General features: G+C 44.1%; 1 protein-coding gene across 1 annotated transcript in view; it reads left to right on the top strand.

Annotated features, from left to right (window-relative positions):
• The first annotated feature begins 11,656 nt into the window (after window positions 1–11,656).
• Window positions 11,657–27,439, top strand: part of DUSP3 (dual specificity phosphatase 3) — a 65,706-nt gene continuing 49,923 nt past the window's right edge. Inside the window, exon 1 of the mRNA XM_083147578.1 lies at window positions 11,657–11,964. Within this exon, the coding sequence (XP_083003704.1) occupies window positions 11,843–11,964 (122 nt within the window). The 5' untranslated portion in view covers window positions 11,657–11,842. The remainder of the gene's footprint in view (window positions 11,965–27,439) is intronic.

The following is a 27,439-nucleotide window of genomic DNA, read 5'->3' as shown; positions in this document are numbered from 1 at the left end:
TCATTTGTCACTATGGGCAATTACTTTACAAGGGATGATGACACCAAAGTGCATTCAATGGACTTGAGTTAATCTGCATGAATGCAAATAGTTGTGAAAAATTCCAATCCCATGAATAAATGTTTTTTTTAGGAACCAATTTCATTGAAGTGTTTGCACCTGCCCAGGACCCCACTACCTAATGTTCTCAGGTTAGGCAGTACAGCACGTAAGTTGGTAAAGCTGTTACTCCATACCAGCTTCTTGGTGAGAAAGGTCCATGATACAGTTTGCTTTAAGGAGGTGATTCTATAACGTTTGTGCATGTGTAGACCTCGGCACCAAATGGCTTCGGCGAGTTACACACTCGCTGCGCCGTTCATTGTGACGGGGTGCAAACATGGCTGGACTATTGGAACGCCCAGCAATTTATGGGCGTCCCCATGAAAACGCAGGGTGTTCCCACCCATCAAATGATTTCTCCTGCTAGAGGCCGCATGCGAGGGGTATGTTAGCGAACCCATCCCCTCGCATGGTACTGAGTGGATTCAGTGGGGGGAGGCGTTCGGATGGGTGGTGTCTCAGCGCTCGGTAAGCAGCGATATTTGCTGCTTACCGAGCCAACCAGAATCAGGCCTCAGGCCTTCCAGATTAGCTTCATGAGTCTTATTATATCACACTTGTGAAAATGTTGTATGCTTAAAGTAATAGTGATCAATAATTAATTAATTCACAATAAATTCTAAAGTAATATTGTATACAACTCATGTATGTCATCCGCCATTACTGGGCATATACCCTAAAAAGCAATAACACAATGGATTGTAAGAAGGGTCGTAGGGGGAAAAGTGATATCAGGTATGTTTGCTGATACCGCATCTCCCTCATGATGAGAAGTGTGATATATGACAGGGGTTCTATTATGGATCCCTGTCATTATTACTGCTGCTATCTTCAAGATAGAATGATGATATGCGGAGGCACCAACCATTCAGACATAAGCGGAACCATCAGATTTGTAGGTACTTGCTTCCTAGCACGGTGCCCATCGCATCGCATACCATAAGGCATACGATGGTATGCGATGCAATGCTAGCCGATGTTATACAATTTTAAATTGTATACCATTGAATTGTATGCCATTGTATAACATATACAATGGTATACAGTTTTAAATTGTATAAGCACCCTAATGGGTGTTTTCAATGTTAAATGTGCCCCCTATAAGATAAATAATTGTATAAGCACCATAATAGGTGCTTACAATGTTAAAAGCACCCCCACTCCACCCGTACTATCAACGACAAACCAAAGCGTGGCGAGCGCAGCAAGCCCGCGAGGGGTGGCGGTACGCGCCCTCCGACCTTTTCATACCCCCAACTCAGCGTGGAGTTGAATTTATATAGTGTGGCGAGCGCAGCCAGCCACCGAGCCCGAAGCGTGGCGAGCGGACGCGGAATACATGTGATGTAATGCGTGTCCGCTCGCCGCGCTTCGGGCTCGGTGGCTCGCTGCGCTCGCCACACTATATAGAATCAACTCCATGCCGATGTGGATAGTGGGGGTATGAAAAAGTGTGCATTTAACATTGTAAGCACCTATTAAGGTGCTTATACAATTAAATATCATATAGGGGGACCATTTAACATTGAAAAAACCTATTAGGGTGCTTATACAATTTAAAATCGCATCGCATTGCATTGTATGCCATATACAATGATATACAATTTTAAATTGAATACAATGCCATACGACTGAATATTGTGGGCGCCGTGCTAGGAAAAAAGTACCGATTTGTATGTAAACAATCATAGTAGCTCCATCATGGTTGTAGGATGTGAAATGCTGGAGCCACTGCTACTGCATACAGGGCCGCAGATGCTGGCTGAGATACTCCCCAGTTATGGCTGTGACATGTCTGGATTTTTGACAATTCTCCCCATTACCTCCCTAAGTGATTCCTGACTGTCAACGGTGCACCGGCTACCATTTTTCTACACCCAGTGCTTATGCTTTCATGCATAGTTGAGTCAATTTCCATGTCAAAGGAACGATATACTGTAGCTCTTTGGCCACATTTCTTCCATGAAGACCACTTCTGACTAGAATTCTCTGAACAGTTTATAGGTATACTACCTGGTCCCGCTGGTTTTCGCCAGTTCTGAGCTGATGGCACTGCTGGACATCTGATTTCAAAGGGAAGTAAACATGATGTGTCTTTCATCTGATGCTCTAAGTTTTCTTGGTCGACCACTGCATCTACAGACTTCAATGTTGCTTGTTTGTTTGTGCTTCTTAAAATCAGCTTGAACAGCACTTGAAACCCCAGAGACTTTCTAATGCAGTATAACTATCTTGTGTCTTGTTGCTGTGCTCAGTTGTGCTGTGCACAGTGTATATGTCCTCCCCAACCTTATCTTTGAAATAAAGTTTGGCCTTTCCTCACATCATTTTAAGCCTCCTACACAGCTGTTTTTGTTTGGCATGGTTATAAACCAGAGAATAATGCTACAAAATCCCTGATTGTGCAAGTGTATCTAGATGTCTTGATTTATTGCTGTTTTGAAGTGTAGTCATGCTAAATATTGATTTGATTTATATTTATCTTCTGTTCAATCAGTTTGCAGTTTATTAATTGCTAAAAATAAACTAACACTTCCATTTTCGAAAGCCTTCTTATACCCCTTTCACACTGCACTTTTAAAATGGTATATTGACAGTGTTTTTTTTTTTTCATTTTAAAACGTTTAAGGCTGCAATGTGAAGGTGCCAGAGTTGATTTACCGGTTAAAGTTAACTGGTATTTCAACACGTTTAGAAAGCAGAGTCCTACACGTTTCAAAGCCGTTTTTAGGCAGTGTGAATGGCTCTATTTCTATGGCTTGAAACGTGTCCCTTGGGGGTTAAACAGGTTGAATGTGTGAATGGTATTAAATGCTTTTTAAAACTGTTTTCACCTGCAACGTGAAAGGTCTTAAGGTTCAGACCCGTTTTAAAGTCCCATTTAAGAATACAGGGTCAATACCCGTTTCTGCAATGTGAAAGCAGTATTACTCTGCAGCATTTTTTCAATACCTGTCTAGGTGTGCACCATACTGTATATTCAGTGCATTGTGACTTAGACGCGTGCAGTTGGACGATAATTGCTCGGCTGCCAAAACAGCAACTGTACGTAGCCCTGTCTGTAGTTCTCTGGTGCTGTCATGTTTTTAACTCTTTAATATAATACATATTTATTTTACATCATTTATTGCCACAGAAACATTAATACCTAATAGCCTGGCAATGTGGAGTAACCATTTACCCTGAGATAAGCAATGTAAAAAGTAAATGTTCAACTTTGCTGGTCTGCCAAACCTTTCTATCTTTAAGCTATTGCTTGTCAGTAGACATTTTCCATAGAATGTTCTACAGAAACTTGCAAAATAACTACAATGTCTACTGGAATAATACAATACAATTAATAATAATAATAATAATATTAATAATAATAAAAGTAATAATAAAAGTGGTTCATTATAATTTCAACGAATATAGCAGATCTTGATATTCAACTTAAACTGCTCTTTCCCATAACGATTTGCAGATAAAAAATTATTATAGATACAAAAGTATAACATTAAATGAAACAGCATATGGTATGAATATCCTGCTAGAACATTTCCCAGCAGCCTGTTTTCTGGAACAATGTAACATTACTGCACAGTTTGTTTGTACTATAACTGGGTATTTGGCTTTTTTCAGTGATGTTTCAACAACAGCAGCAGGTTGGAGAGGAGCTAAAAATAAGAGGACGTGACTTTCCTCAGCACCTTTGTAATTTAATCACATTTTGTGAAGGGTTTTCTTTTAGCACAACCAAAAACTAGATTACTTTACTGCAGCCCTATACTTCTATGGCTTAAAATGTCATTAGTGTTACCTGGATTATATATATATATATATATATATATATATATATATATATACACTGTATACAACAAAAAATACTAATGCGCAGAAAAAAGGATAAATGCAACAACGATAGTGCATGAATCCATTTAAAAATATTTATTGACAGACACACAGAATAGAACACTGTGGGCAAGAATGACGTACCCCAAGTGGCGGTACTACACACCACTGATGTCTTGCATGAATCAGTGCTACATGCACAGGGATACTTGGTGTGGTTACACTCTAGCAGCCGAGATGACTTGCGGCTTCCCTTCGCCGAACACTGCAGCAGCCTGGAGGTTGTCACTCAATAGATCCTTTGGTAGGAGACGACGCTAGGCCATGCCCATTATATACATACATATATATATATATATATATATACTGTATATAGTAAAAGTTACTTCTTTACTGGCAGCTGAAGGGACACATTTGCAGATGAGTGATCAGGTCTGAACCAGGCCCATAACTAGGTGGTGATGGAGAATTTTCACCTAGGTTTAGTTGAGATGTGAACAGGCTAAATACTCCCAGACCTCCCAATCATCCTTACTTTGGTGGGACAGTCCAGCCTATTGGGCACTGTACCACGGAAGGGTGAAAGGGGAGTGTGTGTGTGTGTGTATTCTCATCTGGATGACCTTGAGTAGGAATGAGTTGGAAGCACAATGTTGCACTCAGAGCTGGTTTAAGGTTTAGGGCGGCCAAGTGTAAAACCAACTTTTGAGACACAAGGTAGTTTTAGGGTACACAGATTTGTCGCAGGAAATATTGGAGCTTATAAGTATTCATCATAGTCTGGAATTCACATTCTCTGGCTTCTAGAATTTAATATTTATAGAGTATGAGTTTTAAAATTAGAGCGAGCATTTGTGGTGGAAACATTTAGGCCACCGTGGTCTATCTACACAGTATAAAGTATGATGGGCCTAGATTTATTTCTCAGAAGCAATTGTTATACAATGTTATATGTAAGTATGCATAATAAAGGCATTCCAATTAGTCACTCTCGCTTTGCTGTATCTAGTCTTTCATCCTGTACCATTTTCGAAGGTTGCAGATTGTATCCTGTATTTGAAAAATTAGCATGGTCCAGACCATACTTTCCTACTTTTGAAAATGCATTTCAGGGAGATTGTGGAGGTGACACCTATAAGTGCGGACATGTACTGCTACATCTGAGACGTGTCATACAATGACTTACATCCAAATGTAGAGGAGTCCCAAAGCAGTTAATAAGAGCTACTGTACTTGTTGAAGAATAGACACTCATACTTGTTATGTATTATTTTACAATTGGTTACCTATAAGTGGCCATAAAAAATCTTATTTAAAATGCTTTTACCCATAGGGATCATTTGTGCTTTATAACCAATTCCATCTGAATGTAGATATTTCTGACTCATTCCCCCCCCCCCCCCCCCCCCCAAAATGTAACAATTGTATAATGTGGATTAGGTGAATTCAGGGAGATTACCGGACTCTACAGGGAGTTTGCTACTGTTTCAGGGAGTCTCTTGCAAAATGCAGGACGGTGAACAACTATGGTCCAGATATGAGCGCATGCAAGCACTGGCAATGCAGAGTCATAGACTGTGTGATCTATACTAATGACCAAATAGGCATAAGTCAAAGCTCAATAAGGGGTTTTATTACAACTGTGTTTTATGCAGAGTAAGGGCCAGATGTATCAAGCTTCAAAAAGTAATAAAGTGGAGAGTGATAAACAGCCAGCCAATCAGCTCCTAACTGTCATGTTACAGGCTGGTTTATAAAAATGACCAGTAGGAGCTGATTGGTTGGTTGTTTATCACGCTCCACTTTATTTCTTCTTGAAGCTTGATACATCTTGCCTTGAGACAGGATTAGATTAATGGATTCTAAAATGGGGTTGTTGGGTTCTTTAAGAACTTGTTTTTCATAGCAGATTCATTGATACTGTAAATTGATTTTTGAGGGGAATGGTTGGTGGGTGGAGGGTAGGTAATGGCTTGTGAATGGGTAAATGGGTTTGCTGGGGGTAAATGATAGTTGTAAATGGGGGTGGAGATAAATGGGCATCATAATTATGTGGGCACAGATGTATGGCATAATTATGTATTTTGCGGGATCAGATGTCAACATAATTGTGTATTGTGGGTACTGATATGTGGCATAGTGTTTTATTTGCGGCACTGATATTTGGGATAATGATATATTAGGGGTACTGATGTGTGGCATATTATGTATATGTATTGTATTGTATTGTACACTGTTTTGTGGAAAAAAGGCCTTGATAAATGGGCCCCATAGTGCTTTAGCTTTATCTGTGTACAATACAATTGATTCCACTACCATAAACATTAGACTAAAGGTGCTCATACACGGTGTGATGATCGCACGCATTATGGTCAGGATCACATTGCATCACAACACATGCGACTTGCATGCAATGCGATCTGAGGGCAGTACAAAAAGTATGTGCAGCACATACTTTTTGTACTATTCGATGAGATGCCCGCGGGAGCATGCATCGCATCACACAGTGAAAACGCACTGTGTATGGGCACCTTAAGGTTGACCCTGCAGCTGGGGCCAGTGAAACTGTATATGAAACATGCCCAGAAAACATGTCTGACACCATTTTGGTTTTTAGGATGCTTCCCACTGGTGCCCACAAAGGCCAGCAGCCTTTCAATCATACTGAGGCATTTGGGACACCATGCTAGACATCACAGCTATAGATCTATTGAATTTACATAAATCTCTGAACTGGGCCTTTAGTGCATATTTGCAAATTTGAACAATGTTAGTAAATTAACATCAAATGTCTGCTTAGAATAATTAGTTACAGTTACACTCCTTTTTTAATATAACATTATTTGAAAATGTTTAATACAATACTATGGATATATGTCAGAGACGATTGGTAAGTAGTGTATGTAGTATATGAAATGGAACAACATCATGTAATTAGCCCAGTTTTATTCTTTCTCATTGGTTGAGCATTATGGCTGGAGGATAGATAAATCTCACACTTGTCAAAAATGCACAGTTGAATTAGCATGAACCAGCTCTTAACCAGAAAGTGTAAGCACAAGGTAGATTGAAAAAAAAACAAAATCAAAATTTAGCATAAAGTGTATACTGTATATAGAATATTTAGGGGTTTATTTAGACCTGATCGCTGCTCTGCTACATTACAAGCCTGCATTTGCTTAGCATGGCTTGTGAAAATTAGTTGGATTGGCAATCCGCTGAAAATCCATCTGCTCACCATGAAATGAATTTTCAAAGCGTGTACAGTCATCGTGTAATGCAGGCCGTACTCGGCGGCTGTGATAGAATCAGGCTGATTGAGGGCGAAGCTGAGAGGTCACACACACCCCCTCCCTGAATTGCTTGGGAAGGCCGGATTTTCCGTGACATTCCCAGCAAACGGTCCAATACCACCCCCAAACGCAGTCTTCCTGTCAATAACCTTGTGAACAGGCAACAAAGAAAAGAAGTAGCAGGATTTCATGGAAGGGAGAACTCATACGTGTACTAACGGCTGTATACATGTTCAGTCTATTGACAATCGGCGATCAGGTCTGAATAAGGCCCATAGTGCAGTGCGTAAGGGTATATAGTACAGCAAATAGAGAGACTTTAGATGCAATGTAGTGTACAGCACATTTTATAAGGGGGTGCACCATCAAAGGGTTTGCCTAGCGCCACCCATTGGGCATGTCTAACACCACCCATTGGGTGTGTCTAACAGCGCCAATCAGCCCAATCAGCCGTGTCTACCATCATCTATTGACACTCGCTACAATATAAAACGTCGGTACTTAAGGCATGCGATGCGATTGTACCCGATTTTGAGCCTTTCCCGGGAGGAGTGTACAATTTTAATATTGCGTCGCATCACATGCCTTAACTAGTGGCATGCGATGCGACGCGATTATACCCGATAATACATTGTACAGGCACCCTGATGCCTGATTACAAAGTTAAATGCACCCCCATACCCGATTTTTAATTGTACACCCACCCTGATGGGTGATTACTATGTGAAATGCCCCCCCCCCCCCCCGTTGTTAATGCCACCCCAGTATCAACGCCAACCGGAAGCGTGGCGAGCGCTGCGAGCACGCGAGGGGCGGCGGTACGCGTCCTCTGACCTTTTCATACATAAGATGATCATTAATTTGTTTATTGAATTATTGGATCTTATTTTGACAAGAAATTATTTATTTTTCAACGGAGCCTACTATCTCCAAATAGCCGCGTGTATGGATCGGCAGTGGCACCGTCCCTGGCACACAGTTATATGTTTGCCATTGAGAAATAAATATTTTTTGCTAATCAATCCATATCTGAATGTCTATTCGCATTTTATCGGTATATAGACGATCTGCTTATTCTTTGGTCAGGGAAGAAGGAGGATCTAATTGCAGTGTTGGAAAACCACAATAAGACAGACCATCCTGTTAAATTCACATACGAGACAGACTTTGTGCAAATACACTACCTAGATGTTTCCATCAGTAGATCTGGCTCACGTTTGGAAACTTCTTTGTTTACAAAATGTACAGATAGAAATAATTTATTACATGCAAGAGTTTTCATCCGCCTAGTCTTAAATACAGCTTACCCTATTCTCAATTTATTTGGTGCTGTAGGATTAATAGTAATGAGTGTAATAAAAAAAGAACAACTTGATTAACTGTTTAACAAATTCCTCATGAGAGGATATGATGAAAAATTACTCAGAGAACAAAAAGAAAAAGCCTTTTTGCTCAATAGAAGCGATTTACTTACCTCACAAGACAAATCAAAAACTGTGTCACGAATTCCATGGGTGACACAATTTAACACTGGGAGTGCCACAGTTAAAAATCTGACTTGAAAATATTGGCCAATAATGACTTCGGACAAAACTTTAATATCAATCAATAAACAGAGCATTATGCATTACCATACCAGGGGCAAAAATTTAAGGGACATATTAGTGAAACCAGATGTCTCGCCAAATAACATCCATTAAATGCAGTATCATAAAATGTGATGTTTTAGCTGCGCAAAATGCGTGACATGCTGATCATTAATTACTGGGGATTCATTTTCCCACCCACGGACAGGTAAAAAATTTCAGATAAAACACAGATTGAGCTGTACTTCCATATATGTAATTTATGTGATCGTTCTACAGGTGCGTACACTAGGGGGCGATTATTGCAACTATCGCTGGAAATATGGTCGCTGAGCGGTGGTGGCTGTGTTTTTTTGGGGGGGGGGGGGGTTTGGGAGCACCCACCTAAAAAAATGGAAATCGGAACCCCTGTATATACTAGCTAAGCCTGAAGCAAGAGCTTTGAAACTAGTCTGCTACCTTGTGATTGCCTCTCTGTTTCTGTATGTGTGAAAGAGATGTAGTGTTTCGGTTACACATGGACACTAGACATACATACATTTACAGATGTAGCCTCTCTCATTCAGCTGGATGGAATTGCCAGCGTCCGTTGGAAGGGGGCGCTCGCACGAGACGCTCACGCGCCCGTTCCAATATTATCATATAACAGGTTGTTAGCATATTTGAGGCCAAAGATATGAACCTGCCAACCAACGTTGAGGTTACTCCTGTCAAGTAGGTCCCTAACCCCAAGCATGGAACTACCTCAGTAAGATAGCAACTTTCATTACAAAACGGTCAATAGGTTGACCACTATTGGGTGTCAGGCAAAAGCTCAACACAAGTTAAAAATCAACATGTGTTTTTCACTTCTTTTCAAAAAAGGTGGGTTTTTGTTACTTTACAAGTGGTAAAAAGCTGAGATTATAGCATAGTGCCCGAAGCAGGGGGATGCCGTACACTTACACGGTGTCTATGTGGACATATACACAAAAATACATAAAAACCTCATGACGACCTTTTCCATGGCAACCCTCAGGGCCGGCGCTACCCACTCAGCAGAGGATGCAAAGCAGGTAGGCGCCATGCAGGAGAGGCGCTGTCCCTGCTGTCCTCCGTGCCTGCCGGCTGCTGCTGCGCCTGTCACACTTCATCACAGGCAGCAGCGCTGGAGGCACAGAGATCCTTTCTGCTCATTATCAGCTGGTCATCGGCAGGGTCCGAAAGGGGGCGGAGCTACATGGATGGATGGGCGTGGCCACACGGACCAGAAGGGGCGGGGCTACAAGGGAGCAAGGCTGACAGAAGACACCAGGAAACAGGAGAGGATGAGCTGCCAGTGCCACCATTGTAAAGTGTGAGTGTACTAATGTCGGCAACTGATGTGGGCACGTGTGTAGGCACTAGGCAGCACTACTAATGTCAGCAACTGGTGTGGGCACGTGTAGGCAGCACTACTAATGTCGGCAGCTGATGTGGGCACGTGTATAGGCAGCGCTACAAACGTCGGCAACTGGTGTGGGCACGTGTATAGGCAGCGCTGCTAATGTCAGCAACTGGTGTGGGCACGTCTATATGCAGCGCTACTAATGTCGGCAACTGGTGTGGGCATGTGTGTAGGCAGCGGTACTACTGTCGGCAACTGGTGTGGGCACGTGTAGAGGCAGCACTACTAATGTCGGCAACTGGTGTGGACACATGTAGAGGCAGCACTACTAATGTCGGCAACTGGTGTGGGCACATGTAGAGGCAGCGCTACTAATGTCCGCAACTGGTGTATGCATGTGTACAGGCAGCACTACTAATGTCGGCAACTGGTGTGGGCATATGGTTACACAGTGCTACTACTGTCGGCAACTGGTGTGGGCACTACGTTTAAGCAGAGGTACTACTTTCAGGCAACTGGTGTGGGCATGTGTTTAAGCAGAGCAACTACTTTTGGCAACTGGTGTGGGTGTTATGTATAAGCAGAGGTACTACTGTCAGCATCTGGAGTGGGTATATGGTTACGCAGCGCTACTACTGTCGGCAACTGGTGTGGGCACTACTTGTAAGCAGAGTAACTACTTTTCGCAACTGGTGTGGGTGTTATGAATAAGCAACGCTACAAATGTGGGCATATGCAGGAGTACTCGGGGCATTATGTGTAGCATAATGTGTGTCAATGTCATATGGGCATTATAGTGCATGGCATATTATGTAAGGGGAATTACAGTGTGTGGCATAATGTGTAATGGGCATTATGGTGTTCTGCATATTGTGCAAGGGGCATCATGATGTGTGGCATTACGAATAATGTGCATTACTGTGTGTGGTTACTATAATGTGTTATGGGCTTTGAGGTGTTATTGGTACTTTTATATGACCACGCCAATTCCCCATGAAGCCACGCTTCTATAATTTTGTGCGCGCCTTCGGCGCGCACTGTCCCGCTTTTTTTAACACATGGCACCGAAATGGCTACTTATGGCACTGGTGAATAAGATTGTGCTACTGTGTAGTGTAATTTGGAGTGGGAGCATTATTGTGTGGCCACACCCCTCCCTTTGTAAAGTTTGGGTGGGCGCAAATTTATAGTTTGCAGGAGGGCGCCGAACCCCCTAGCACCGGCCCTGGCAACCCTTTTCATTTGTTGACCAATAGTCGACCTATTGACTACCAACCCTATCATACCCACAAGAAGTTAGGCTGTTGTTTTCCTATCATTTTGGTGTCTTTTCTGGTCGAGGCGCTGCCCCACATCTGGGGTAACTGGTGACAATCAAACAATGCCAGAGAACACACAGTACTCCAATATAGGGGGACAATGCATTAGTGACGCCGGCCAGACACAACACAGCCTGCTAATGTAATGACACAATGCCAGGCAGCCAGCAGCACCATCCCCTGTACACACACAGCGCTGTCTGCTCCCGCTGCTAGCTGCCTCCCGTCCCGGCGCTGCTCGACTGTGGGAGTCCGCCTACCCCGGCGAGAAGGGCGGGTCACACAGGCAGCAGGCCGCCCGGCTCGGGTGTCGCTCGTGCTTAGGGTGGGTCACAGGCCGCGGTAATGTCGGACTATGAGATATCAGTGCAGGCTCTCAATGAGCTGCTGGCCAACGATGGCGGCTTCTACTGCCTCCCCTCCCAGCACTTCAATGAGGTCTTCCCCCGGATCTACGTGGGCAACGCGTGAGTTACTGAGTTACCGAGTGGGGGTGTCTGGGGACCAAGCAGGGGATATATATATATATATATATATATATATATATATATATATATGACAGGGACTTCTCGGGGGGTGATGTGTGGTTACAGCTGCTGTGCACCTGTAACATCAGTACTGTGTAGGCTCACTAGCCAAGGCTGGGGAACACCTGCTCCTGTGTACAGCCATATTGCCTGTCATATACTGTAGTGTACACAGTGTGTCTGTCTGTCTGTGTAACTATCTATCTATCTATCTATCTATCTATCTATCTATCTATCTATCTATCTATCTATCATCTCAGTGTGTGCTGACAATTATATGAATGGTGCTTTTACTGAATATCACTGTAACTGGATTTCTATGATTGCTTGCTGGGACACGTGCTGAGGCATTGAGCTGGGATATATTTATAGAGGTGCTTTGTGATTCTTACATACAGTATTAGTTTGTTGAAGTACAGTATAACAGCATGCTGTTATAGGTTCTCTTATTTTTCATTAAACTGTGGTATAAAGCACCTAATAATGTATACACAGATGTTAGTACAGATGTACTTGCCATTGGAAAACATACTGATACCCCTTTCACACCTTAAATATCGGATCGCACTCAGGATTAAAGCTGGCCATACATCTACAGATTTATTGTCAGATCTGGCTTGTTGGAACAAAATCCTGGTAATGGATGAGAGCAAATGACAGTTGACCATTTGCTTTGAAATGTTGGAAAACTGCCAAAAACTGTCACTCATCCATTACCAGGTTTTTGTTCCGACCAGCCAGATCTGACAATCGATCTGCAGATATATGGCCAGCTTTACACACTGGTCCGTTCCGAGAGCGACCTGGAATTTGCAATGTTTAGCTGCTCACATCGGTCCAGCTTTTTGCCATGTCGAGTCGTGGCGTATTAGGCTGCTGCCTCCACCATAGAAGTGAACAGTATCCGGGTGGCTCGACCTGGGTTACCTGTTCACTCGACCTGGGTTACCCAGGGTTGTCGACCTTCTTATTCTCCTCTCTGGGAGAAGCCCGGAGAGGAGAGTTTCACTAGCCGCTCAGGGGGCGGGGCTTAAGAGTGACATCACTAAGCCCCGCCCCCATGCTGTTAAACCAGCGAATTCAGGGATCTCCATGGAGGGGCCGGGGCTAAAATGACGCGATTGTGTCATTTTTAGCTCCGCCCCCTCCTCTGAGACCCGCGGATTGCGGCATTTTAATCCGGGAGGGTTTCCCACCCTTCCGGGGGGCCGGGAGGGGGACCCTATTTTCGGGAGACTCCCGGAAATTCCGGGAGGGTCGGCAACCCTGGGGTTACCTGTTCACACTGCCCAGCAACCCAGGTCTCACCAGGTATAACACTTCTTTTAATATCCAGGGTCCAGCAACTCTGGGTCGGATTGCTGGGTTGCTGAACCCAGGATATTCAAAATGTCCTTTTCACACCGCACATCGACACAGGTTATTTGTTCAGTGTGAAAGGGGTAGAACACATTTGAGGACATGTGCCCCCTAAAAATTAAGCATCCATGTCAGTGCAAGTAGCAGCGGTAGCAGAAACCGCTCATCTAAAGTAGCGTAGAAAGTTGGCAGCATTGTGATCCTGGACAGAGGGTTACGAACAGGCTGCTTTGCAACCCAAGACTCTCAGGTGAGACGTATTATGACCAAACTTACTGTATATGTGTGAGCCTACTTTTGTAGATATTAAGGGATAATGACTAAGACCCCTTAGTAAAATGTCTTGAAATTAAATTAAAGTAAATGGAATCATGAATATGGATAGGTTATGGTTACCAATGAACTCAACTGTGGGGGTGGGGGGTACAATATATGCATGTAGGTGCTGTAGCTTAAGCCCCATACACACTAGGCAACCTCACCAAAATCAATATCTGTGGCATACACACTTGCTTATGCCAGCTCTGAAGCGAGTGATGGCTAGGGGGTCATTAACGATGCCCTTGAGCGCACATTGTTCATGATATTGAGTGTACACATTAAAGTTACACACTAGAGGATAGAGGGCGGGATGTACTAAAGGGAAAATGCGGTAAAACAGGGGTTTTACCGCATTTTCCTATTTACCATTACCCGTTCGCCCCGTTTTCGCTTGGCACCCTCTGGGTGGCGATACCCTATAGAAGCCTATGGGCTTCTATCGCCATCCGCGCCCCCCCCCCCTCCCGTCCTCCTGATCTCCTCCTCCCCCAGCAGGTGTCACAGCCGGGAGGACATCCGGCTGCAGGGGGAGGAGGAGACGCAGGGGGACACTGGCAGCCGCCGGGATGTGACGGAGACCCCCGCAGACCACATGAAAGGTATCGCGGGGGTCTCCGTCACCACAACCCGATGCTAGCCGCATATGTTAGTACATATGCGGCAGCATCGCGGCGGATGGCAGGCGAAAGGCGTCGATGTATATTAATACATCCCGCCCAAAGTGAAAGATATTTCACTTTATCTTCTAATGTGCATGAGGCTTTAGGGAAAAACTGCAGATTTGTACTGTACGTTACCACAAAAAAAACTGTAACTATACTTTAATCTTGTTTATGATTGTAGCGGCAGAATGGGAAATAAGGACTGTAAAAATGGAGATGGAATCTGAGCACTAGCTAGCCACTGCTTTTTGTTGCTTTATTCAATGATTATTCCTGTATTATATAATGTTTGGTCATATTTTTGAATTTTTTGCTACTTTCTTTCCATACATAATTACTTTTGAATTCACCGCTGCCGGAGGAGACAACCTGCATGGAACTTTTGGGGGATGGTGCCAAACCTCTTACATAATCAAACCTCACCCCCATTACCTTAAATGCCATGATATGTCGGTCGGCTGGAGAGTTGGAGCTTAAATGCAGCAAGTCACTTAATTTTCGCTCTGATGATCCCCCAGTCTGCCTGCAAATCCCTATGATTCTCCATCCTGCCTACTTCACTAGGGAGCAGGTAGGATGTGACAGATAACCTGGTCTTCTGGGGTTGTGGGTTGCCACCTCACTCTTCATCAATTCCTGGAGATGCCTCCCATTTGACTAATGCGTGCTCTGGAAAAGGGGGCATGGCCTATTCAAAAAGTGTGTGTGGTCTATTCGAAAGAGGGCGTGGTGTTTAATACAGATAAAAGCAAACATTCACATTGTGACACAGGGAATGAGTACAAATTCACATTCTGACACAGAGAATAAGCTAAAATTCACATTCTTGCACAGAGAATAAGCCGAATTTTACATTGTGACACAGAGAATAAGCCGAAATTCACATTCTTGCACAGAGAATAAGCCAAAATTCACATTGTGACACAGAGAATAAGCCAAAATTCACATTGTGACACAGGGAATAAGCTGAAATTCACATTCTGACACAGGGAATGAGTAAAAAAAAATTCACATTCTGACACAGGGTGCCAGGTAACCCATATGCCCCCACAGTGCCAGATAACACACATGCCCCCACAGTGCCAGATAACACACATGCCCCCACAGTGCCAGATAACACACATGCCCCCACAGTGCCAGATAGCACACATGCCCCCCACAGTGCCAGATAGCACACATGCCCCCACAGTGCCAGATAGCACACATGCCCCCACAGTGCCAGATAACACACATGCCCCCACAGTGCCAGATAACACACATGCCCCCACAGTGCCAGATAACACACATGCCCCCACAGTGCCAGATAACACACATGCCCCCACAGTGCCAGATAACACACATGCCCCCACAGTGCCAGATAACACACATGCCCCCACAGTGCCAGATAACACACATGCCCCCACAGTGCCAGATAACACACATGCCCCCACAGTGCCAGATAACACACATGCCCCCACAGTGCCAGATAACACACATGCCCCCACAGTGCCAGATAACACACATGCCCCCACAGTGCCAGATAACACACATGCCCCCACAGTGCCAGATAACACACATGCCCCCACAGTGCCAGATAACACACATGCCCCCACAGTGCCAGATAACACACATGCCCCCACAGTGCCAGATAACACACATGCCCCCACAGTGCCAGATAACACACATGCCCCCACAGTGCCAGATAACACACATGCCCCCACAGTGCCAGATAACACACATGCCCCCACAGTGCCAGATAACACACATGCCCCCACAGTGCCAGATAACACAGGCGGCAGGGCGGGGGGGGCAGCGCTGGCAGGGGGGGGAGGGCAGGTGGCAGGCAGGGGGGGTAGGGCAGGTGGCAGGCTGGGGGGGGGGGTGCAGCTTGCAGGCCGGGGGGTGGGGAGCTGGCAGGCCGGAGCGGTGGGCAGCGCTGGCAGGCCGGTGGGTTGGGCAGTTCTGGCAGGCCGGGGCAGTGGTCGTCTTACATGACAGCAGGCGACAGGTCCACCGTCGTCCACCATCCAGCAGCATCAGCGCGGTGTCCCTCCAGTCCGTCCACTAGCAGCAGAGAGCAAAGGCAGCGCCGGCAGGGTAATACTCGCGAGATGATGACATCATCATCTCGCGAAAGCGTCTGTCAGGCTGCGGAGGCAGGCTGCGGAGGCAGTCCTGGAAGGTGCTGCCTGTTAACGTGATGGGGGACGCAGAGAGGGGCAATAGGGCAGGGTGACTTTTTCAGACAACCGGAATCCGGGAGACTGAAAAAGTCTCCTGGAGGGTTGCCACCAAAATCGGGAGATTCCCGGAAAAATGGGAGAGGTGGCAACCCTAGTTGTGGGGGGCTCCAAGGAAAATCAGAAGCCTCCAGCAAACTTCCAGGAAAGTAGGCAAGTATGATTATTTCTGTTGAGTATAGAGGGTTTTGTCTTACCGTAATTTATTCAAACCTAATAGACAATGTGATTTTTTTAGCAATTGAAATGTTTCTTGACCTGGTTGGGTGTTACAGTACACATTGGAGTTAGAAATTATTCAATGTATATATTCTTAGTACTCATACAAGTCCACTAGTTAGGCCCGATTCACTGTTTTTTTTTGGCGAATCGGGCTGTTTTCACTCCTTGCGGTGAATTTTTTTCACTGAAAATATGATTAACCCTATTCAATGTTCACTGTTTGCCGAAAGCGAACAGTGAATCCGGCCGGCCGGTTCTCCGTTTCATGCTCGCTGCAATTCGCTAGGTGTATTTCAATGGGGTTTTCACTGGGATTCGCCGAGAGTGTATTCAATGCTAGGATGGCGAATTGCTAGGATGGCGAATTGCTTTCTCCCTGATTTTTGCCATGATTCACCATTTTGCATTCGACATCTTTTTAAGGTGAACTGGAAAGTGATCTTTTAAAATAAAGTTGTTTTTTTTTCTGTGAAGGGAAATGCTATTTTTATTCATGTGCTTGAAGCACATTAATATATATTTAATTTTTATTTAATTTTCTTTAAAAAAAATTAATTTATTTACACTTTCGCCAGCAGGGGGCCGCGCACCGCTCATTAATATTCATATATTCACTGCACTCTGGTCCCAATCATTACATATGCAGGATTGGGACCAGTGAGTGCAGCGGCTCCTTATCCCAGCCCCCTGCCAGCTCTTGGGGGGCTCGCCCTGTGTCCCTGCAAGCCCTAAACCCCCTCAGTGTCCGGCGCAGGCAGGGAGGCTTCCATCTCCCTGCCTGCCGCTGTCCGCAGGGGTTAAAATTCGCCGTCAGGGGCTCGCTGCCCCTGACGCGTTGAATAGGGTGACACGGAGGGCTGGCAGCGAATGCTCCAGCCCTCCGGAACCCTGCGAATGTGCAGCGAATCCTTAACAGGATTCACTGCACATTTCGAAAACCAGCATTGAATACTGCACTTAGATTGTCTTCATAAATAGCCTTACTCCAGAACACAAAAACCCAATGGTTTGTGTACTACTCTGATTGATTTTTGTGGGTTTGCACATTTTGCTGCAGCTGTTTCAGGGCACATTGGGGGAGTTAGCCTTTGTTCCCAGAAATGGGTGGTGGAGATGAGTTTGGGCATGTCCCCCACATTTTTTGAGAGTACCAAAGCCACCTCTAGGACTATGAAGTAATTCATATAAAATTGTATGTGTGACATAGTAAATGGCACAATGCTATGTAACACACATACAAACCTAAGTTATTACTCTTAGTTACCATTATATAATGACTTTAAAGGCCCATACACACTGGGCGACTTTAAACTGAAAGCCGCTCAAAACAGCCTGTTTTTTGATACGATCAGATCGCATCGGGACTCGCATCGCACAGCATGCATGCAGTGGCACAATTTAGACTATATAGTGCATATCTGCACTATATAGTCTTGGCTGCCCTCTCTATTTGACAGCCGACTTACACTCACACGGGAGCGCGCATCGGCAGCTCGCAAGCCTTAAAAAAGCATGCAATCTGGCTTCCGATGTTCACTATATCGGCAACATCGGAAGCCATATCTGCCCGTGTGTACACACTATTAGTCGAATAGCAAGGGAATCTCACCGTGTGACAAATATAAACAAATTATTTCATTAAATTGGCTGTTTAAATGTGTGATCACGCTGTTGGTACATGACTATGTAATCCCATAAATGACAATATTAATCAAATAAAAAACAGAAAACAAAAATAAAACAGATAAAAGCTATATCTAAATGCCTGGACTTTCCAACTGCATACAACAGTCATTTGGGACCCTATTCTGGTTGATTCCCAAGGCTGCAAATTTGCAGACCACTCGTACATCAATAATCATTCGATAATCAGAGATCATCGAAAGATGGCAGTGGTTCCCACTGGCATGCAAATGGATGTTCATGGTAGAACATCCGTTTGCAAGCCTTGCGAATGAATATGGCGTCTGAATGAGTGTTGCGGGCTAACCATTCCCAAGGTGGGGTTTGGGTCACTCGCAAAGGTGCGTGCGTGCATGCATCCATCCATCCGAACGAATAAACCAGAATAAGGCCCTTTGTAAAATATTCTACGTTAAAATTGTAATAGTTTTCAGCAAACAAAGTGCCTGATGCTTCTCAGCCCCCCCCCCCCCCCACACACACTTCCATATATATTCATCAATCTTGGTAGTATAGAGCAGTTTGTAATCTGCTAATTTATCATTTGTTTTTGGGTAGTAACTGCAGAAATTTTGCCCAAGCTGTTTTGTCTTTTAATACACTGGCATGCATTAGTCATTTTCATTAAAATGTGCTATCTAAAAAGATATATGTTGTAGAATGGTAATTTAATTGTCATTAACATGTGCTTGGCAAGTGAAAGTGTTAGTTGGTAGGTAAAGTTGCAGTTTGACTCTGAATGGACCTCCTGAGTACAATCACCCAGTGATGAATTTCCTCCAGCTATCGACTGGCTCATGTGTTACTTTCAAGTTATTGATTTGCCTCTGAAGTGCTCCCCATATATTGATTAAGACAGACATTAATCTTGGCTAATTAATTCGCTCTCCCCTGGCTCTCCACCAATAGTATTTTTTTTTTAACTACCAGTGATTATACAATAGATGAGGGCATTCCTGCTGGTTTTTATGAACATACTCTTTATGTAATTCTCCAAAATATGGACGTCCAGCTTGGAAGCTTTACATTTTTCAATTCCATGGCTCCTTAGGGCTATTTCACTCACTCGGGTTTTGTCTGGATGGCAAAAGGCCGAACAAACTTTGTCTGTTTTTTTTCCCCGACAGCAGTGCCTTTCACATACATCAATTTTTAGTCGGATTTAATGGTGTGCTTATAAAAGATTTATAAAAAAAGATTTTAAATTAAAAATAATCTGCAAAATATATCTACATCTATTTCTCAAGTTTGGGGCAGGATAGAGCACACACAAAACCAGTGTATTGAAAGGCCCCATCTGCCTGTGTGAAACACTGTCATGTTAGGGGGGCCCATGTGACAGGACCCTTAAATTGTCACTGATGATTAAGAAGTCCAGCACGGCTTTTGATCGCCCAGCATTTTGCCGTCCCTGCTGAGCCAGATAGTTTGAAATAGTCCTTAGATTGACGCATTCATTTAAACACCACGGGACCGTTCCACGGATTGAGTGAAGTTCATTTGGAACTATGTGGTATGCAATTGCAGTTTTTAAAATGCTTGAAGTTAAGTTTAAAGTGCAGCGCTTATGAAGGCTTTCAGAGGCCTTCAGGGTATATTAGGTGGGCCATCACTGATCTCATTGCTTATATCAAGGTGCAAGGTGTTGGCTCTTTTTGTCACTAGTCATTCAGTCTAAATATCCATTCACTCCCCACATTTTATAATTGTATTACCCCCAATTATGTTCGTGCCCCACACTTGTTATGTGTTGGCTTTATTTTTAGCTAGAAGTAATACAGACAAAACAGACTGTATGGTGTAATTTATATTGCAAATAAACATAAATAATCCAGCAATGCTAACAATTCATATTCGCTGTAAATGTTGTATTTACCCAGAGAAGATTTAAATATTTATTTTCCTTTGAAGTCATAGAGGAAGACAAACACGTGAGGAGGCTGCTCTCTTTCTCAGGAAACATTTCCTACTTTGGACACCATATATGGTGCAGACTGAAAAAAAGTTAATTTTCTACAAGTGTGAGCTTTAAGTATTTATCCTTTCTATCGACCAAATGTAATAGCCCCTGAGTTGGGCGACCGTGCAGGATGATGGTCCAGCTCAGAGGTTTTTTAAATGGGCAGTCACTTACATGGCTAAACCAGGCCTTGTAAAAGATTGCCCCAAGGATGCTATTACATTTGGCCGCATGTGTCTTCTGAGGGAAAAAAAGGAAAACCTTATTTCTGGCAATAGAATCAGATGCTGCAAAAACAGCAGCACAGAACAGATGCATTTTTAGCTTCCATTCACCAGATTTTCTTACTTATGGGAGCCTTCTACTAACCCATAATTGCCGACCTTTGAAGTTGCCTCTCCGGGAGTAGCCCAGAGAGGACACCCAACTCTGCATGCTGGGGTCAGTGCTGACATCTCAAAGCCCCGCCGCTAATAAACACAAACTGTGGCCCTTTTTCAGATCTGATCGCAGTACAAATTTGTTTGGAAAATGGGCAAAACCATGTGCACTGCAGGTGGGGCAGATGTAACAGGTACATAGAGAGAGGTAAATTTGGGTGGGGTGTGTTGAAACTGAAATCTAAATTGCAGCATAAAATTAATGCAGTCAATATATACCATGCACAGAAACAAAACTCACACAACTCTCTCTGCACATGTTACACCTGCCCCACCTGCAGTGCACATGGTTTTGCCCATTTTCTAAACAAATTTTTACTGCGATCAGATCTGAATAAAGGCCTCTGTTTGTCCGCGAGGAGAGAGACGGGGCTAAAAATGACTTGATTTGCGTCATTTTAGTCCCGCCCCCTCCCACAGACTCACAAATTCCGGAATTAGGCTCGGGGAGGTGCAGGGTTTTGGGGGCATGTGGGAACTTCCCCAGGGGGCTGGGAGGGGGACACGATTTTTGGGAGAGACTTGGCCATTCCGGGAGGGTAGGTAAGCATCTACTAACATAAACCTCCCATGTACTGACTTGGGCTGGCATTCAGGTAGCATTGATTGCCACTTTGTTGCTGTACAGCCATCTATTGCAACAATGGTCCTAGTAGGATCTGTGCTGTTACAGTGAATGACCTCACAACATACGCACATTCAGGGTAGCAGGAAGGTGCGAACATGCCTGCCTGCAGAAATTTTTTCCTGGGGGAGTATGGTTCTTCGCCTGAGTCAAAGTCCTGGCAGTTACCCCCTGATGGCAACTATGGTATTTTGAGCTTGCCCAACATAATCAGATTAAGTCTGTCCTGGGTAGCACTTGTTACCATGGACCAGTCTGCCCCTGATGAAGTGGAAAATGGTTTAAAGTGTCTGCGAAGATTTTACTCAAAGAAGTTTTCAATGTTGAAATTGATTTCACTTACCAGGTATAGCAATCCTTACCTCATGCTACATAACCATCCAGTTGTGTAACATTTGGGAACTCTAGAATTAAGGAAGTGACTTTAATGTTGTTTAAATTACAGTATATCTCAAACCAGAAATAAATACACAATTCTTGTAAGCGAGGGAGAGACTTGTCAATACTTCTAGAGAGATAATGTGCTTACTTACTGCTGCATAACCTAGGCCCTTATTCTGGTTGGTGCGGTAATATCCGCGTGCGTTCGTGCCGCCGATGTTTTGTGTCTGCGCATGTGCAGAGGCGTCTCTGCGCATGTGCGAGCGGGACGCACGGCCACATTCCGCATGAAATGTGTACACTACGAACAGGGGGTGGAGAGGGGTGTGAAGTGCTGTTTGGCCTCATTACCATATGTTTAGACCCCGCGTTTCATGGGCGTTCCCATGCAAACGCTGGGCGTACGTATGGTAATGCGGCCGTGACGCACGTGTGGGGGGCGGACATATGACATTGCCGGATGTCAGCTGCCCGCCCAGATCCCTGCTTTTGCACGGAGAAATGCCCGTGTGGTCTGAGGTTGCGGGAGCTGGCGGACCACTCGGCCCTGCATTCGATGGTCTGCGACCATCGAATGATGGGGGAGGTTCCCTGAGATGGAGGAGGTGTATTCTTGAGAAATACATGTGCGGTCCGTTCGGACAGCTTCTTACCGCGTACGGACGGAGTTTGCGATCCGTATGGAAGGCGGGGTTTAGGACACACGGTGCTGGCCGCATATTCAGATCCGGCCGCACCGATCAGAATAAGGGCCCTAGTCCTGAGGGGATGCGGTCAATATGGCGGCAGTCGGAATCCTGGCGGTCGAAATACTGATGCCGGAATCCCGACTGCCGCAATGCCGGCACTTTGTTCCTCTATGGGTGTCCACGACACCCATAGAGGGAGAATAAAATAGCGTGCTGAGTGTAGCGAGGCACCAGGCCAGCTGCGTGGCGAGCGCAGCGAGCCTTCGAGGGGGGGCAATCCACACCCCCCCTCCATTGTCGGCATTGCGGCGGTTGGAAATCCGGCGTCGGTATTTCGACCGCTGGGATTCCGACCGCCAGCATATCATACCGGACCCGTCCTGAGGGTGCACCTCCATCCCCCTGCCTCATGCCTTGACCATCTCTGTTTGCTTACATCCCCTTTCACACTAGATTGTTAGCTCCTCTGAGCAGGGCCCTCTTCCCTCCTGTTGTCAAAGCTGTCTTCTTCCTCACATTTCCTTTATAGCTCTCCCCTACTAAGCAACCATCCGTGTCCTATATCTGGCCGCCAGCCCATAGTAGTTCATTGATTACTCCCTCGCTACTCTCACCTAAGCAGTATTGTGTATTTAATTGTGGTGCTCTTTGTTCCTTGTACTCTTATTGTTATTTCTTTTCTGTAATGTTAAGTTTTATCTCCCTGTACTATTCTATTGTTCACTTTTTGTACAGCGCTGAAAAACATTTGTGGGGCCTTATATAATATAATAGAATAATACTAATTCTAATCCCATTGATCGCTGCCGAAGGCTGTCCGATCCAACAGATCTTAAGTTCAGCTCATCTGATCTCTGACTGATCCGATGCGCATCAGATCGGAATTGTACACGAAACACATGTTATTTGACACTTTTGATCCGATTTCTCGGTCCGATCATGCTAGTGGATGGCCAGCTTTACAGTCCAGGATTACAGTTTTGTTAGATGAAATCGTAAAGGTAAAAGTGACTGTAAAGGTGCCCATACATGTTGCGACAGCACCCGTGCGTTTTGTACTAAATCGCACAGCTCTACTAAGGTATACTTATTAAGGAGATGATGTTGGGTTTATCACTTGTCTGTGCATCATTTGCCAGACCTTTCATTGCACCTTTTTCCATGAGCAGCAACAGTTTATAGATGGAGATGTGACTGTTAAATGTTTCTTTGCTGAGTGTGAAAACTGTTAAATACTTTGACAATGGCATTAATCACTTTTTTCTATGTGAAAGCTTTCTGAAAGTACATTAGCAACAGCATACAGTATATGTGTTTCTAAAAACATATTGGACATATTGGAAAAATCCCAAATATTTCTGGCCTCCAGCATTTCGAAGGATTTTCAGTTAGATCCAGACTGTTCCATTTTTAATCATTTTCCCCACTATTGAAGTCATTTTTCACCAATGCCTTTTCACTTTTTTAACAAAATTAATTGCCGAAAAATGTATCAAAAAGGCTACTTGGATCGGCTGCTAATTCCCTGATCTAGGTTTATTTTTTTTTCAAGACAAAATTTTTCGCATATAATATACTTAACAGATTAATATGTCTGGGGCAACAAAGTTTTTCTAAAGGGCAGTTTCCAAATACTTTATTTTATATCGAGGGGTTAACTTAATGAAATTAGGTGATTTTTGCCCATAACAACCAATTAGAGTCTTTAATTTTCTAGAACGCAATAGAGACAAGAAGGACAGAATTGGATTGGTTACTATGGGCCTTATTCTAGTTCACTCTTTCTGACAAAATCCTTCTTAGATGGACAAAACCATGTGCACTGCAGGTGGGGCAGATGTTACTTGTGCAGAGAGAATTAGACTTGGGTGGGGTTTTACTTCAAAGTGAGATCTATATTGCAGTGTAAACATAAAACAGTCAGTATTTACCCTGCACAGAAACAAAATAACTCGCACAAATCTAATTCTCTCTGCACATTTTACATCTGCCCCCCTGCAGTGCACATGGTTTTGTCCATCTAAGAAGGATTTTGTCAGAAAGAGTGAACTAAAATAAGGCCCATAGAGAGGGTCATGTATATTTGGATTAATACTCAATTTGGGATTTTTCACAGTTTATTTTATTATATCAAAGAATCAATATACATACATTTCAGGAGTTACATAAAATATAAGCATAAGGAGTTACCGCTGATCAACACAGAATACTACGGTATTGCCCAAAAAATTGGTAGCTTTCTCTTAATTACAATCTTAATTAATCTAAGTAGACAATAATTGATTGCATAATTATTCACCTTCTTTGCTAACAAACACTTCAATATTATGCAATCTATTCACAGGTCACTCGGACATGTGTATTGATTGGACTCCATCTTTGTACAATTCAAGTGCTTCAATTGATTTAAACATAAGTACACTGAGATGTCCAGCAGTTGGTTAGTGTATTTACTAACAAATGCTGCCGCATTGTGAAGATCAAACATCACTTAAATCAAATCTGGAAAAAGATTATTGAAACACACTAATAAAAAATTTCCAAGACCTTTAGTTTGGTCTATTTCATTATACACAAATGGAGAAAGTTCAGCATAGCACACGTGTAAATTATACCCCTTTCACACCAGAAAATTAAGGAACCCACCCAGAAATACAGCCCAGGGATCATGCCTGGGCATTCCCAGGTTGGCTCCTTTCACACCAGAAAAGTCCCTGCATTTTCTGGTGTGGGCAGGAGGCGAAGAGGAGAGGCAGGAGGTGGGATGGCAGTGGAGGCAGTGGACAGTAGACAATACTCACCCTGGGTTTGGTGCAGGCTGGGGAGCCACACAGGTGGAGGGTGCAGATGACAGGTCAGACGGCGGGCTCAGATGACGCATCTCTCCAGCTGCAGTGAGGGCGCCGGAGAGGTGCGTCATCTTCATCTGCCACCTGTCCTGTCATCTGCGCCCGCTGCCTGTGTGGATCCCTGGCCTGACCCCATGCAGGGAGGACCGGCAACCCGGGTGAGTACCCCTACCCCTTTCACACTGGCCAGGACCCTGTGTTGAACCTGGGAACAACCTTGCTCCATAGCAGGGTTGAAATCCCCGCAAATTTTTCAGGGATTTTGGCCCGGGAACCTTACTTACCAGAGCTAGTCATGGGTTGTTCCCAGGTCCAACCTGGGAATTTAGGCTGCTGTGAAAGGGGTATAAGTCTGTTGGGTATAAGTCTGCTGAGCAAGCTGCCTAAACACACATCGCTGCACACACATATGATGAATGCTTTGTCTATCTGCGGGACATGACCTCACTGTCGCTATGCGGTGTACACATGGAGCGATCCATGCTTCATTTCCTATTTCCCTATAGATTGTAAGCTTGCAGCAGAGCCCTCCAACCTCTATCTCTGTCTGTTTTACTCAGTTTGTTCTTTCATTGTTGTCATCAGTTGTAAAGCGCAACGGAACCTGCTGCGTTATATAAGAAACTATAAATAAATAATAAGTGATTTAGGCAGATCGCTTAGAAATCGGGTTTAAATCACCCCATGTGTATGCCTCTTTAGGTAAGCCTCAGAAACTAAGCAACCGTGCAAGAAATGTATTTGTTAGGGAGGCCAATAGAATGTCTACAGTGTGACAACACTGACAAACTTATAATGTCCTATGAAATTGTTAAAGAAACCTCACATGAAATCTTGCCCAGATGCCCATATACCAAGTGCCCAATGCCCCCCACCTCCTCCCAAAAGGGTCATCAAACCGAGGTAGAATGGGCTGTGAGCATCTGCCTCCTGAGCTGCTTGGGAGTCAGTAGAGAATTTCAGAGTGACCAGACAACATTCTCTTCCTGCTTCCCAGCATGCAACCAGAGAGTGAATGGCTGTCAGCATGTTGTTGGTGGATGGCTGTCGCTATCTACAAATCAGAGAACTGACAGCCATTCATTGTATGGAAGCAAGTGAAGAGATGGTGCAGGACTGCAGGAGGGGCATGTTACAATTTGTTTAAAAAAAGAATCCCCTTAATGGGTGGGTAAGGGGCTTTTGCTTTGCTCATGGCCTACAATGCTGTTAAGATGCCCCTGCCTTATTAAGAGTTGCAAGCAAATAGAGTAGTTCACAAAAAAAATGTGCATTGCTGCTACCTATTCAAAGTCGGTGCATTCACAAATCTGTAGCTACAGCTCCCTACGCATCACATTGCTGGGTCAGATGTGACTAGAGTACAAGAGGCAAGTTTCAATCTTGCTTAAGTTTGCAGTGTACAATGCACACACAGTATATTTATCAGCTGGATAGTGCATCCATAAAGAATAAGTAAAGTAATGTAAAGATGAATATATTATTTTGGTGAGTTTTCTATCAAGTCAGTAATTCTGTTAATCAGTAATTGAATATTTTTATCTTTTAAAGATTTTACTATAAATTAGTACCGATCTAGGCAATATATATTAATGCATGCTTCGTTTTCTCCCCACGTTTTACTTTCTGGGCGGTTTACCTGGCAAAATTACCCTGTTGCCCGGTACTTTCAAATGTCCAAAAGTCATGCTGTACTTACGTTTCCGCCGCTATTAACTTTAAGAGCTGTGATGTATACAGCACTCATTTTAAATGTGGCATTTGTTAAGAACCAATCACAAGTACACTCAGTATGCCAGTCATGGCTCGTCGTGTCTAAGCTCACTCACCCACTCGTTGCATCTCACATCTGATGCCACAGAACCTTCAGTTCAGTTGTTATCGGTAATGGACATCTCTGGATGAATGGCAGAAGAACTAAGATGCGGACAGGGGAGTGCTGTGCCTGGAGTGAAGCAAAGAGCTTCACACCAGGCACAGTTCGGTGGCCTTGACTACTGGTAAC

This window comes from Crinia signifera, chromosome 6 (genome assembly GCF_055691185.1).
Source record: "Crinia signifera chromosome 6, ASM5569118v1, whole genome shotgun sequence".
Taxonomy (NCBI): domain Eukaryota; kingdom Metazoa; phylum Chordata; class Amphibia; order Anura; family Myobatrachidae; genus Crinia; species Crinia signifera.
This window is presented reverse-complemented; position numbering and strand designations above follow the sequence as displayed.